The 13018-nt window shown below is 50.2% G+C and overlaps 1 protein-coding gene across 3 annotated transcripts in view; it reads left to right on the top strand.

The window, feature by feature from the left end:
• The window catches only part of LOC128305239 (PDZ and LIM domain protein Zasp), a 47618-nt gene extending 34930 nt beyond the window's left edge, over positions 1-12688 (top strand). For 2 of the 3 annotated variants that reach the window (XM_053042603.1, XM_053042602.1), the window contains 6 exons: positions 664-754; positions 4881-5142; positions 10212-10902; positions 11057-11240; positions 11309-11548; positions 11617-12688. In XM_053042603.1, coding sequence (XP_052898563.1) covers positions 664-754; positions 4881-5142; positions 10212-10902; positions 11057-11240; positions 11309-11548; positions 11617-11694 — 1546 coding nt within the window. In that variant the 3' untranslated portion in view covers positions 11695-12688. Of the gene's footprint in view, positions 1-663; positions 755-2044; positions 2537-4880; positions 5143-6066; positions 9848-10211; positions 10903-11056; positions 11241-11308; positions 11549-11616 lie in introns of all 3 variants that reach the window. The other variant, XM_053042601.1, reaches the window with a different exon arrangement.
• Positions 12689-13018: the final 330 nt, after the last annotated feature.

Raw genomic sequence — 13018 nt, 5'->3', positions numbered from 1 at the left:
TGCTTTCCTGATACTCCCTCGGGTTTCTCTCTCAAGCTCCTTATACTAGCATTCCTAGCAAAACCGTTCTAGAACAGAACTAGAACACCTTATAGAAGAGGTATCCAATGTTTGTTTAGGTTAGGTGTATATATGTAGTAGTAAGGCTTTTAGTAACTAAATGAGAACGATTCGAATGATGCAAACAATAGTTCGATACAAGAAGACCTGTTGGACAAGTAGTTTTCAAAAAAGTTCATCCGGCAAATGCTATTAAGTCTCAGGTTAGTTTTTATAAAGCTCCACCAAGTAAATCACATCATGGATCACTGGAATATTGTGTCTAAAACGGCATCAATTTTTAAGAATATAAGATTTCCAACTTTTTTTGAAGTTGTCTCATGTAACATACAAATTCTATGATAGAGCATACTCATCTCAGTTGGACGAATCGTTGTCATTTAGCATTGAACTCCTCTTCGCCTATTCTTCGTGAAAAATCCTTTCTTACCATCTGTTGCCTATTTCCCAATACCTCGCATTTGTCTTTTCTCTCTTGCCTTGTACAAACAATAGTCTACTCGTAAGTCGCTCTAAATGCAAGAAATGGAGTATAAAGTTCTAATGTTTTGTTTGTTTTACTTTATCCCCCTCTGAACGTCGCTTGTTCACGATCATCTCCAGGGGACACAAGACTGGCGTACAAGCCATCTCTGCTGCTCTCAACGCTCATGCCAACTTGAACGGCCGCTCGCAGTCACCGTACGGCAATAATGTAAGTTATCGGAGTGATTTAGTAGTATACATCGATTTTTGAATACCCTAGCAATATTTGCAACTAATTCTCGCTCTAACCGCAAGCCTTTGACGGAACTCGTTGGCCACTAGCAATCGTTTCATTCGTTATACTGAAGAAGTCTTCGAACTAGAGTGGTTCGAATTTGAGACTCACAAAAAAGGAATTACCAAACATCTCCAATTACAGCTAAACAATTTTGATTTAACTCTTCTCGGTGATCATCAGCTCGTAATTTAAAAACATGATTTATTTCACGAAAGGGTGAACTGAAGATTTAATTCTTCAAGGCGACCATCAACCCATGATTCAATTCATCCATGAATTATTCAATTCATGGGTGAGTTTCTTTGGGAAATTCGCTGTAACTCTTTATTGAAACTCTTTGACTCACATTTAAATCCTTCAGAGGAGTTAGATTTCCCATCTCTAGTTCAAACACTGCACACAATACACACGCGTTCGTTTTTCTTTCTTTGCGCGATCAATCGATCGATACGGTTCGGTAATGCGGTACGGATTGTGTTTTAAATATAATCCCACGCTCGGACGCACGACAAGTTCTTGCGGAAGAGAAGTGAAGCAACAAACCTTAGCCTGTAACAGAACTGTGCCCGTATTCGCATTAAACCAGACAAACATCGCCCCGCGGGCAACTTCGCCCAGCCTGCCCCTGGCGTCACTTTTCGTGCGCAGATTTTCGTACGCGTTTTGCAAGCTGCTGACGTTAAAGTCGGTTGGTTCTGGTGGCGCCTTCGTAAAAATATGTTTTAAAATTGTCCCGCATTTCACCCAAAACACAATCCGGTCGGCCGAGGGCAAGTGTGTTAAACGAGGTCCTGTCATGAGCTAGTTTTTCCATCCTACTCCTCTTCCTCCCCACCATTTACCACCCATCTTGATCGCATGTTTCCTTTACTTAAGCTGAGTGTGCTTTTCTTTCACAAACCTTTCCGTGTGTGTTTTCTTTTCTTGACAACCTCTCGCTCGCTGTTGTTTGCTTTGTGCATGTGGTGTGTTTGTGTGTACGTTGGTTTTTCTGACTTATGCAACCCATCCCCGAACCGAACCGGGCTTCCGAATCGTGCTGACGTTGCTGATGCTGTCGACGCCGCTGCCGGTCGCTGCTGACGTGTGGCGCCGAACGGAATGAACGTACCGAATGACGCGTGCGCGACACTTGTCGTGGTTTTCGCGGTTTTCGCGCTCCCACCCGTGGCCGTGTTGGGCTTTGGGGGACCGACTTGAAACAAAAAAAAAAAACAATAGACTACCCTCGGCCAATCGCCGTCTCATTCACGATCGAGCAGCACGACGTCGTCGAGCGGATACTGCAACTCGAGCTCGTTATCGCCGGTGCAGTCGAACAAGGTGTCCCCGTTGCATTCGCGCACCAGCAGCGAAAACGAGCTGATCGATCGCAGCCACAGCAGCAACAGCAACAGCAGCAATTGTGAGCTTTCTGGCACCACCTTCCCAGCCAGTCCATCGTCCCCGTTGCCACCGCCACCGCCGCCGCCACCACTAACGATGGAGGAGGAAAACACATCCCGGACACTCCAGCCACCGGTCGGAACCGAATCGCAACCGGTGTTCGGTGCCAACGGGTTGGCCGCTCCCGCATCGGAGGGCGACCAGCCGGATGCGGGCGCAACCGAAAATGGGACGGTTACGCAAAACGACTACGGATTTTATTACCAGACGATGGGAGGACGCGTCATTCGAAGCGTACTTCCACCGGGAAAGAACTCCACCTACAAGGTAAGTAGCGCGTGTGGTTGTTTGCGGTGTTCGTTTGCTGGAAGTGCGTCATCGTTGTGCAGTGTTTGAAGAGCTTACGAAACCCCAAAGATGGCTACCATTAACCACTAACTGCTAATGCTAAATCATCAAAGTGCTGCGAACGCTCTAAACTGTTTAGAGTTTTATGAAAAATAAGGATGTTTTATTCAAGTTAAACAAGGACCAAGAGAGCAAGAGTGAGTGGTAAGGTGAAACGTATCGGGCAGTGAGTGAAAAGTGTTCTACTTTTACATAAGCGTAGTATTTACGCACGCAACCAATGCGAAAAAGAAGAAAGCCCTCACACACGATCGCATCGATCGCGATAGTTTGATCGGCACCGATCCAAGTGTGAAGCACGTCACGCGTTTCACGCGCGCCTCTACATTGTATAATGGCGAATACGAGCCCCGATTTGCTCACGTCCCGCTTCCACCCCGTCTGCGTGACACGGATATGATCGCGGATCATCAACATCCCTCTGGGTGTGTCGATGTTTATCGCTCATCGACAGTGTGTGATCGACCAGGCCGGATCAGTGACCCAAGCTCGGATGCGTTTTTGGGGTGGCGGAAATGCATTGAAATATTTAGGATGTTGTGTTCGATCCGATTGGCCCCCCTCGTCCGCCAGAGGACGATCTGTGCATTCCACCCTAATGGGAGACAACTATAAAAATATAATCGATTTATTTGTGTCGTCGCCAAGACTTTTGGTTAAGCAGGACTGAGTTAGCTCTAGAGCGATCGAACTTGTAGGTGGCCCGACGTATGGCACGTGGCAACCCGTTACGAGCCGGTTTGTCACCTGATCTATAGCGAACGAATAAATGGGTTTTGTTTGTATTTTGTTACAGGTAAACGATGAAAATAGTTTAAACTCACGAGACCAAACATTTATGTTGTTTATTTTAGCCGTCGATGACTTGCTCTGCAGGCTTTGACTGTAAAGTTTGATGTAGACGTATTCATGGTCATGAAACAGTGCAAGGGTTTAGATTGTAGAAGGGAAAGTAAAGACAATTTCACAGCTATTTTGAAGATGAAGTGATGATATGCTGAAGTAATCATAGTATTTTCATTCAAAACACCTTTCCGGAGACATCAAGAGACGAAATCCTTGAAGAATATAGATGCACGGATACTTTAATGGGTTTTTGGCCGTGTCTACGTATAAGGATAATGGAGGAGTAGCTACAATGATGAGGTCTACAGGTTGTATTTATGAACTGTATGATTAACAACGAGTTACAATGTACAACAACTTGCTAAACTCCAGAATACTAGTATTATGATTAAAATGGCATCAGATCATCTGGTCCATAAAGCATTCTTAGACCATCCTCATGGACAATTTAAGTTGGATTGTTGCGTTGTTGCGGGGCAATAGGTTCAATAGGGCAATAGGATTTTCGAGGACTCCTGTGAAGAGAAGTATGGAAAGGGTATAAGAGTATAGAAGAGTTGTAGCCCAGGATAACGACGAAGGAATATCAAATGCTTCGTACATTTTGGGTCTTAAACCAAACTAAGGCTAGGAAAAGGATAGAATTTTATATGAAAAGTATATATTTATTTATTACATTACCATTACAAATGGCGAGATATTTTATCTCAATTTCCTTTCAGTGCGAAGGTACTTCGGTCGCGTATGTTTATCGCTTCAACGGATCCCTTTCTCGAGACGCAAAAGATTGCAACCTTCGAGGGTTATCTCTAAGAAGACCAAAACGCAGTACGTCTCGGGCAAACATCCGTTCTTGAACCCTTGTTGGTTACAACCAATTTTCAACCAAGACTCAACGCTTTAAACGGGCGGAGGTTTCTTTCAACGGATTACTTCGGAGAAGACCAAGTGCAACTTGCATCGGGCTCACATTCGTTCTCGAATCCTATCAAGATCTCTACCAAATCCAAGACGAAGTCGATCGTTCTGTGTCTGGTGTAAAAAGGATGATTTATTCTAAAATTTCATTTCTTATATACTAGTTATATAACAATCTATTGATGAATGTAGTAATGTAACTTTCAAACGTATTGGTGGTTCGATCGCGACCTTTCTTTCCTACGATATTCTCATTTTGATCCTAAACAAATAATTAGCCTAAAGTCAAGTGCTATCTGGTTGATAAACGATCAAGGATTCAATGTTTTGATTAAACATGTGTTAGGAACACATAACCTGTCCGTCTAACGCCTTGGTAAAAAAAACTGTACAAGCAAGCAATTTAAGGAAATTTCTGATAATAAGCTTAAAGATCTCATTTAGGGCTAGTATTTTCAAATTAAAGACCCTAATTTTCCCGGGTTTTTTTTGTCTGCAGGTAAACCAGAACAACATTACGCCGAAGCCGTTCGGTGCCCCACTCCCGGTGAGCCCACTGGCTCAGGTTCAGCCACCGGCATCGTTCCCGCCAGTGGCCGGAAGTGTCCCGACACCATTCTCGGCCGCTCTGGTTGGTGCTCAGGCACCGGCACCCGCCCCGGTCGCTGCTCCGGCACCGGCACCAGCCCCAATGGTGGCCCCCGCCCCGATGGCAGCCCCGGCCCCAGCCATGACACCGGCGTCCGTGCCAACTCCACAAGGTTGTTACTAAATTGCTATGCTTACGCTGATAATCACCCTTTTCTTTTCTTTACTACACGTTGTTTTGATATTTACTTTCGATCCTAAACTTTACGCCATATGTTTTAACCGATATTTTTCACCCTTCACCCCCCGAGAGGTTTAGTTGTTATGTGAGGATACGGAGGAGTAATTAGTAGACAGTATCGTTTTGTGACGAACTCCTGTATAAGCTCGTGTGTTACTTAAGCCCTCATTTTCCTTTCGCCCTCCATCTATGTAAACGAAATGTTTTCATCCCATCTCGCGCTCGCGAAACTGTAACCATCAATTTTATAAACACACAAAACCAAATTCATCGACAAACCTTCACGCCCCCATCGACAAACACGCCACAACCGAGCAGCGAAGAGCCATTTCTTGGGCAGGAAGCCAACCTTTAACTTCCGAGGTACGGTGGTCCTGCTCTCTGTGACCCGCTCATTAAAGCACTTGCCGGGAGCTGGCCTCGCGAATTTGTGCCTACTTTTGTCTGTAATCGCCGCTAACACGAATCCTTCTGTTCTGATGTCCGTGATTGGTGTGTTTAGAGTAGAACGCTTGTGCATCACGCTTCTATTGCCTTTTTCTTTCTTTCTCTTTCTGTCCGTTTATTTCTTCCACTGTGGCGTCTTGCTATGCCTCGCTGTGCGTACCGTTTAAACATTTCATTGCTTTTGCTGTTTTGCCATATTGCACTTCGAACAACAAAACCCCAAACCCATCTGCTTATTGCCACTGCTTGACGACTAACACTGCGGAAAAACAAAATGGCCACGCTGAAAAAAAAAACGCACGTCGCATTCTCGGGCATCCAACATAACTCTGAATACCGCGCGATATCGGGGGAAAAACAACAAACTATTTCGTTCGTGCTGGCCACACACTTGGCGGTGATGAAGCAGATGGTACTGAAGATGAAACATCGGCACAAGAAAGGGCTGAAGGAGAGGAGGATGGTGAACACGATAGGAGTGAATCGCCTGCTCCAGTGTTTGCCTGGCCTCCGAAGCCCGCCGTCGTGGACACGATACCGACGGCCACGCCGATCTATATAGCACCGCCGGAAACACAGCGAGTGGTCATCAAACCGATCACCGTCGTGCCTCCGATGAAGGTGAAAGAAAAATCGAAAACTCCACCGGATGGGCCGCAAGAGCAGCAGAGCAAGCAGAGTAAGTCCGCGCCGGAGCTGAGTCACCGTGCTGGACAGGATGAGCAGCAGCAGCAGCAGCAAGATGAGGAAGATCTGTCGGACTCGTTCGGCATGACAACTACCACCACCACGACGACGGCGAACTCCGCATCATCCGAGGAATACCGCATGTACCAGACGCAAACGTCACAACCGATCGTGACGTACTACGATACGCCCCAGTACGAGCTCGAGCATCCATTCTCATCCGGACAGCGAAGCGCACAGGCAAGTACGGGCGCAATGTCCGACGCATCCTACACGCACTTCGTCTTCCGCGATCCCCCACCAGAGGAGGAGGAGGAGGAGGGTGAGGTGATAGTGGAGGAACCACCGGAGGAGCAGCCGGTAGCAGCACCCGCCGACGCAGAACGTCCCCCGAAGCGCGTCGAGTTCGTCGACTATGGCCGCGAGCTGGAACGCTACGTGCGCGCGGAACAGGAAAAGGAGGCACGGCGCCGCGCACTGGAGGCCGAGATGGCGGAAGCGGCAAAGCGGGTGGAGGAGCCACCACACTACTCACTGCCTACGATACCGCCAACCGAACCGCCCCATCTTCCACCGTCGGCCATACCCAACCCGACCCCGAAACAGTGGCAGTCGGCGTTGGTGCAGGCGCTGTGCGTGGCGCCACCCGACCCAATCCATCTGACCGCGGAACAGATCGAGGAGGCGAACTTTATGCGCTCGCGCAACGAAGCGTACCGACGCGAGCAGGAGGAAACGAAGATGCGCCAGCTGGAGGCGCTGCGGCGGCAGGTCGACGCACTCGAGCGGCGGCTCGACAAGCAGCCGGAACCAAAGCCGGAACCGATACCGGTCGGGCCGCCGCTCTCGGTGCCGCGCAAGGGCGAGGTGATGGCGAAGCTGCTCGCAACGTCGACCGCCCGCTCGCAGCGCTTCCCGGCGCACTACGTGCCGGTGGTGCCGCTGCCGGCCGAAACCCAACCCTACTTTCCGCCTCCCCACTCGATGGAACCGATCCGGAGCGAGAAAATTTCATCCATGCGCAACGAGTCACCGTTCGTCGAGGCTCTCAAGACCGCTCCGTACACTCCGTTTCAGCAGTTCGGGCGCGAGATACCGTCGCAGATGGAGGACCTGCCCGTGCCGAGCGGGCGGCTCTCGATGATGGACGCACTGGCGACGGCTTCCGAGCGTCCCTACACACCGTTCAGTGAGGTGCGATTCGATCGCACCTCCGAGGTGTACCAGGAGATGCTCCGGGAACAGCCCTCGGTGCCGGTGGACCCGGACCGGCAGTGTTCAGCGTTCGCGAACGTCGGTGGCAATCGGACGCCGAAACCGTTCGCGCCGATTGTGCCCGAGATTCGTGAGGTACCGCCGGTGGAAGAATCAACCAAAGAGGAAAGATCCCCGGACAAGACCGCGGAGTCTTCGCGGCGCAGTTCTACGGTGGCGGAAGATAGCCGTCGGTGTTCGAAGGTGACCGTGGAAGAGAGCCGTCGTTGCTCGAATGTGGCTGCAGTGGAGAGCCGGCGCAGCTCGACCGCGACGGTGCAAAGTCGCCATGAGTCTGGTGGACAGGATAGCCGTCGTGGATCGGGCGGCACCGGTTCGGAAGCTGCACCACAAAAGCCAGTCGTCACCGTAGAATCGATTCCGCTCTACCCGGGTCGGGATAGTCATCCGCCCGAACACTACTCTCTGGCGCTGCGACGTGAAACGAGTTCACCGTTGAACAAGCCGGCCGAGATCCCACCGTATCAGCGCAAGTGGTTCAATCTGCCGACGCAGAACCCACCGCGCACTCCCGAGCCCGAGGAGTTGCGTTCGAACGTTCCGCTGGCCTTTGTAAATACACACTCGCACACTGCTAACCTTTCGAAGCCGATCGCGAAACCGCCGGCACCTGTAAATAAGCCGCCAGCACCGTACACCACCATCCAAAACCGTACCATCCCGGTCGTTCAGCCGCAGCCACCGGAGCTGGACGCCGAGCTGGCACAGTACCACAGTGCTCACGCGCGTCTCCAACACAAAGGTGTCATCGATCGGGGCCAGTCGTTCACGCCGTCACTCATCCTGACCAAGCACGCGACCACTATCCCGTACTATCAGCATCAGCTCGGGTTCGAGGAGTACTTTGCCGAGGTGAAGCAGTTCGATGGCCACACGACGCCGCAGCCCAGTCGTACCAAGTCGCCGGCGTTCGGTCCACCGCCGAACCCGCTCAAGCCGCACGTGCCGCCGTCGCGTGAGGGCATACCGGTCGAGTCCGGGCTGTATCTGTCCATGGGTAAGCTGCACGGTGTGCCGTGGTACGCCAACAAGGACCACGTGCCGGCCGACATCCAGAAGAAGATGCAGGAGCAGCTACATCTGGAAGCAACGCAGCGGTACGGACGTAGCGTGCAGCAACAACACCATCAGGAGGTCACACAGCAACAGGTAACGATGAGCAGCAGCAGTGTGACCGCTGCAGAGCAGCAGCAACGTCTATCTAGGGAACAGGCATCGGCAGAACGGGCGATTCAGAGCGCCCAGCAGGTAGGCAATGCGTTGATCCAAAAGCGAACGCGCTTCGTAGAGGAGCATGAGTCTAGTAGTCGCAGCCAGTCCGTGTCGCGTACCGGAAACAGCGAAAGCTCACGATATTCTTCCAAAATTAAGGAAGACGAAGCGCCCCAGAAGGGGTTCGTGGCGCAGCAGACGCGCCGCTTCTCGGGCCAGGACGAGGCCCTCAATCTACCGCCCCAAAGCGAACAGGACCAGAAGCTGCAGCAGCAGCAGCAGCAGCAACAGGAACAGGAGCAGGCAGCCCTCATCCAGCAGCTGCAGGAAGAGCAGCTAAAACGGCAGATGGCCGCTGAAGTGCCGGTAAAACCACCACCAGCACCAATCCGGCACGTAGAACCACCCACCCCGAAGCCGGCACCACCACCGACCCACTTCCCCTCGACCGATCCGTTCGCGGAGGAGTTTGTCGATCACTTCCCGAACGTGAGCGCACGCAAGGCAAGCTTGCTGCTGCCGCAGAAACCGTCGGCCGGACGCTCGGAATGTCCGAGCCCGAGCTCGTTCAAGGCCCAGTTCAACGAGTTCATGATCGGTGCCGGGCCGATGCCGGCGATGCCACCGATGCGCGAAGAGGACGAAGGCATACCGGCCGACACCCGGAGCGACACGCAAAAGCTAATCCAATCGTGGCCTCCGCAGCTACCGCCCCAGATCGCCCCGGCGGTGGCTTCTAACAACGGCGCGCCCCCCACCAACGGTGCGGCGCCGCCAACACCCGGCAGCAAGCCGTCCAGCCGCAGTAACAGCACGGCTTTCCTTGACTTCCTTAACCGCCCCACGTTCAATCCGAATACTGATCGTTCCACTGTCGGTGCAGGTTCGAACGCGTTCAATAAAGGACGGGCGGCGTGCTCCACGTCGGCCCCCAACCGTGGACGGGGCGTGATGAACAAGGCCGTCGGACCGGGTGGTCGCGTTCCACTGTGCGGATGCTGCCAGCAGCAGATCAGGTGTGATACATTGGCGTGTTGATGTTCGAGTGTGTGTGTTTGCCGTTTCCTTGCATGGATTGTTTTATTTATTTTTGAACATATTGCCATTATTCATGATGTTTTTGAAGCTTAGAATTAGTATTGGGCTTTTTAATTCTATTCTGACCCTCCATTAAGCTGGACTTACTCTTAGGATATTAAAATAGCAATTAATCTTCTTGTATATATTTAATGTTTTAAAATTAAGTTGTTTTCACTAATTTATTCTTACATTTTCTATGTTTGTGCTATTTCCTTATATTTAACATTTAAAATTGTTGTTTGATGTGAATGTTTGTGTGTGTTTGCTTTTCTTTATCAACTAATTCTGTCGGTACACCAGTCCCTGGACAACGCATCGAAGAGGTCGACTATGCCACAATGCTGCTCGATAGTTCCGTAAGCAAGCTGGCCTGCATGAGCAACAACGCCGACTACCGCAAGCAAGCCTCTAACGTTGTGAAAGACATGCTGGAAGCAAGACTGCGCAAAACGGACGCTAGTGTACGGGCGAAGAATAAGGAGAATCTGCACAGCAACGGTGCCCATGCTCCTTCGATCGCACGTACACCAGCATTCCCGCTCGGTACCACGAACGGCAAAGCCGACGACACTAAAGCAGTACCACCGTACATGAACGGTTCCAATGTGGTATCGTCGAAGGCGGTCGCTTTCAATGGAAGTAGCAATGGTCAGCAGGAGCTTACGGTCTACCCTGTGCAGACCACGGTTCCCGCACTGGCGGCCGATCTCGGTAAGGTTATACTGCGACCGAAGAACAACAACGGCACAGACGTGAACGGGTCGCAGGCTCCGATCAACGGACGCAAAGTAAGTTCCGAGCTAACCTCGCATGCACGCGATCGCCGTTCATACGTCGAGCGCAATAACAATCTGGCCCCGTACGACAAGAAGCAGACACAACAGGAGACCGCAGCGCCACAGGAACAGGATCCGGTAGCCAACGGTAGTGCACTCGCACTGCTGAAGGATAAGATACCGATCTGTAATGTTTGCGATCACAAGATTGTCACGTAAGTACTGAGCCGGGATAATATTCCGGAATGATTAGTTTAACTAATAATAGTTTGCTAAACTGTTGCAATCGTGTGTTGTACATGAGGTGGTTAGCTTTCAACTTGCCTGGGCATGCCTCGCCTAACTCTGAGTTATTGTATCACCCAACAGAGGACCGTTCATCACTGCGCTGGGACGCATCTGGTGTCCGGATCATTTCATCTGCCACAACGCGAACTGCAAGCGCCCATTGGCCGATATCGGATTCGTCGAGGAGAAGGGTGATCTGTACTGTGAGTACTGCTTCGAGGAGTTCTTGGCGCCACTGTGCTCGAAATGCAACGGCAGAGTCAAGGTACGTTGCGAAAGTGCTCCATCGGTACGATATCTCACTAATTGATGCCGCTCTTGGTCGGATTCCAGGGTGACTGCCTGAATGCGATCGGCAAGCAGTTCCATCCGGAGTGCTTCAAGTGCACGTACTGTGGCAAGCAGTTCGGCAACAGCCCGTTCTTCCTGGAGGAGGGCGACCCCTACTGCGAGAAGGACTGGAACGATCTGTTCACGACCAAGTGCTTCGCTTGCGGATTCCCCGTCGAGGCCGGCGACAAGTGGGTGGAGGCGCTGAACAACAACTACCACAGCCAGTGCTTCAACTGCACCGTAAGTAATGATCACATCTGCCCACTGATGAGCAACTTCTCAATGAGCATCTTCTCCCATTTCGACAGAGCTGCAAAAAGAACCTCGAAGGACAGAGCTTCTTCGCGAAGGGTGGCCGTCCGTTCTGCAAAAACCACGCTCGCTAATCGGCTGGCCCCAGGGCACCACCATCTCACCAGGCAGATAAACGCGTTTAGGTATCACTTTCACTCCCATTTTAAAAAGCGTCATTTCAAACAAACAAACACGAACGAAACCAAAAACAAAAGCAATGTTATCAAATCGAAATCGAAAACAAGGAGCGGTGCAAACGGAGGGGGAAAATCACACCAACGGAAAAGCGCAGTGCAGTGCGGACAACGGACTCGCAGTTCGCAGTTCGCTTGGGAGCGTTTGCGTACAAGCAGATGGTGAATGAAACATTTCACCGGCGAAACATTGCAGCGGTGAAACATTTCAAGCTAAGCTTTCTTTCCATTTTGAGGGGCAAGAAAAGTCGTTGTAGCTTGTTATGTGCAGGCGTTTAGATAGATTAGAAGAAGGAACTGGGAGTGTGAGTGAGCGTGAGAGCAAAAGAAAAACACAGTTGAATGATGATGATAAAAGAGGGACAATTGAACATTAGTAGACATCGAGATTTAATGACGCAGATTTAAGGCAAACGGTTAGATGCGGAATTAGAGCGCAGAGCATAACTAAGAACATCGCAAATTATATGTAGTTTCATAGAAAGCTTTCTATTATACTGTTAAAAATATTGATGTTACTAGGCTACTACGTCCATTATGCAGTACAACCTAGGAGGTGCCGTCGCTAGCCAACACCATTCGCACGAATGGCGGAAAGCTCGCACAGCGTCTCGAAGGCAACAGCGTCGAAACTGGTGCCGAGGGAAGGGTTTATGATTTGTTCTCAGTGTAAAGTGGAACCCACGACCTGCAACCAGGAAACAATACAACCGGAACACCAGCGCCTTACTCTCTTAGGTTTTATTTTCACTCGTGGAATATCTATAGAAGAAGAATCGCAAGCATCGCTACTTTATTTTTCTCTTTGTGTGTGATACAAATATAATTTTATTTATTTATGGCCTATGTTGCTGACGAATAAAACAGTGTAAATTTGCTGACCAAGCAAGTACAGAAAGGTTTCGTGTTCATGAATAGGGTAATGGGGTTTAAAAATGGGGTTAAGAATTTAGAACTGAATTAATTGAATTGCCCTCTAAGAGTAACTATTTGCCTATATTTAATAAAATAATGTACGAAAGAAAAAGATTAATTAGTCTACAAGAGTGCTAATACGCCCGGCCCTAGCGACTCGGAGGTGAAAAGTGCGGGGACCATCTGACATAAGTCCATTCAAATTCTGACATAGCATAAACAGGGCAGATATACGAAGGACGATTAGATCGTGGAAAACCTCGGGTTTTAACGCGGCAGATACCAAATTGACGGAGGCTCCACCAGA

Source organism: Anopheles moucheti, chromosome 3 (assembly GCF_943734755.1).
Source record: "Anopheles moucheti chromosome 3, idAnoMoucSN_F20_07, whole genome shotgun sequence".
Lineage (NCBI taxonomy): Eukaryota > Metazoa > Arthropoda > Insecta > Diptera > Culicidae > Anopheles > Anopheles moucheti.
This window is presented reverse-complemented; position numbering and strand designations above follow the sequence as displayed.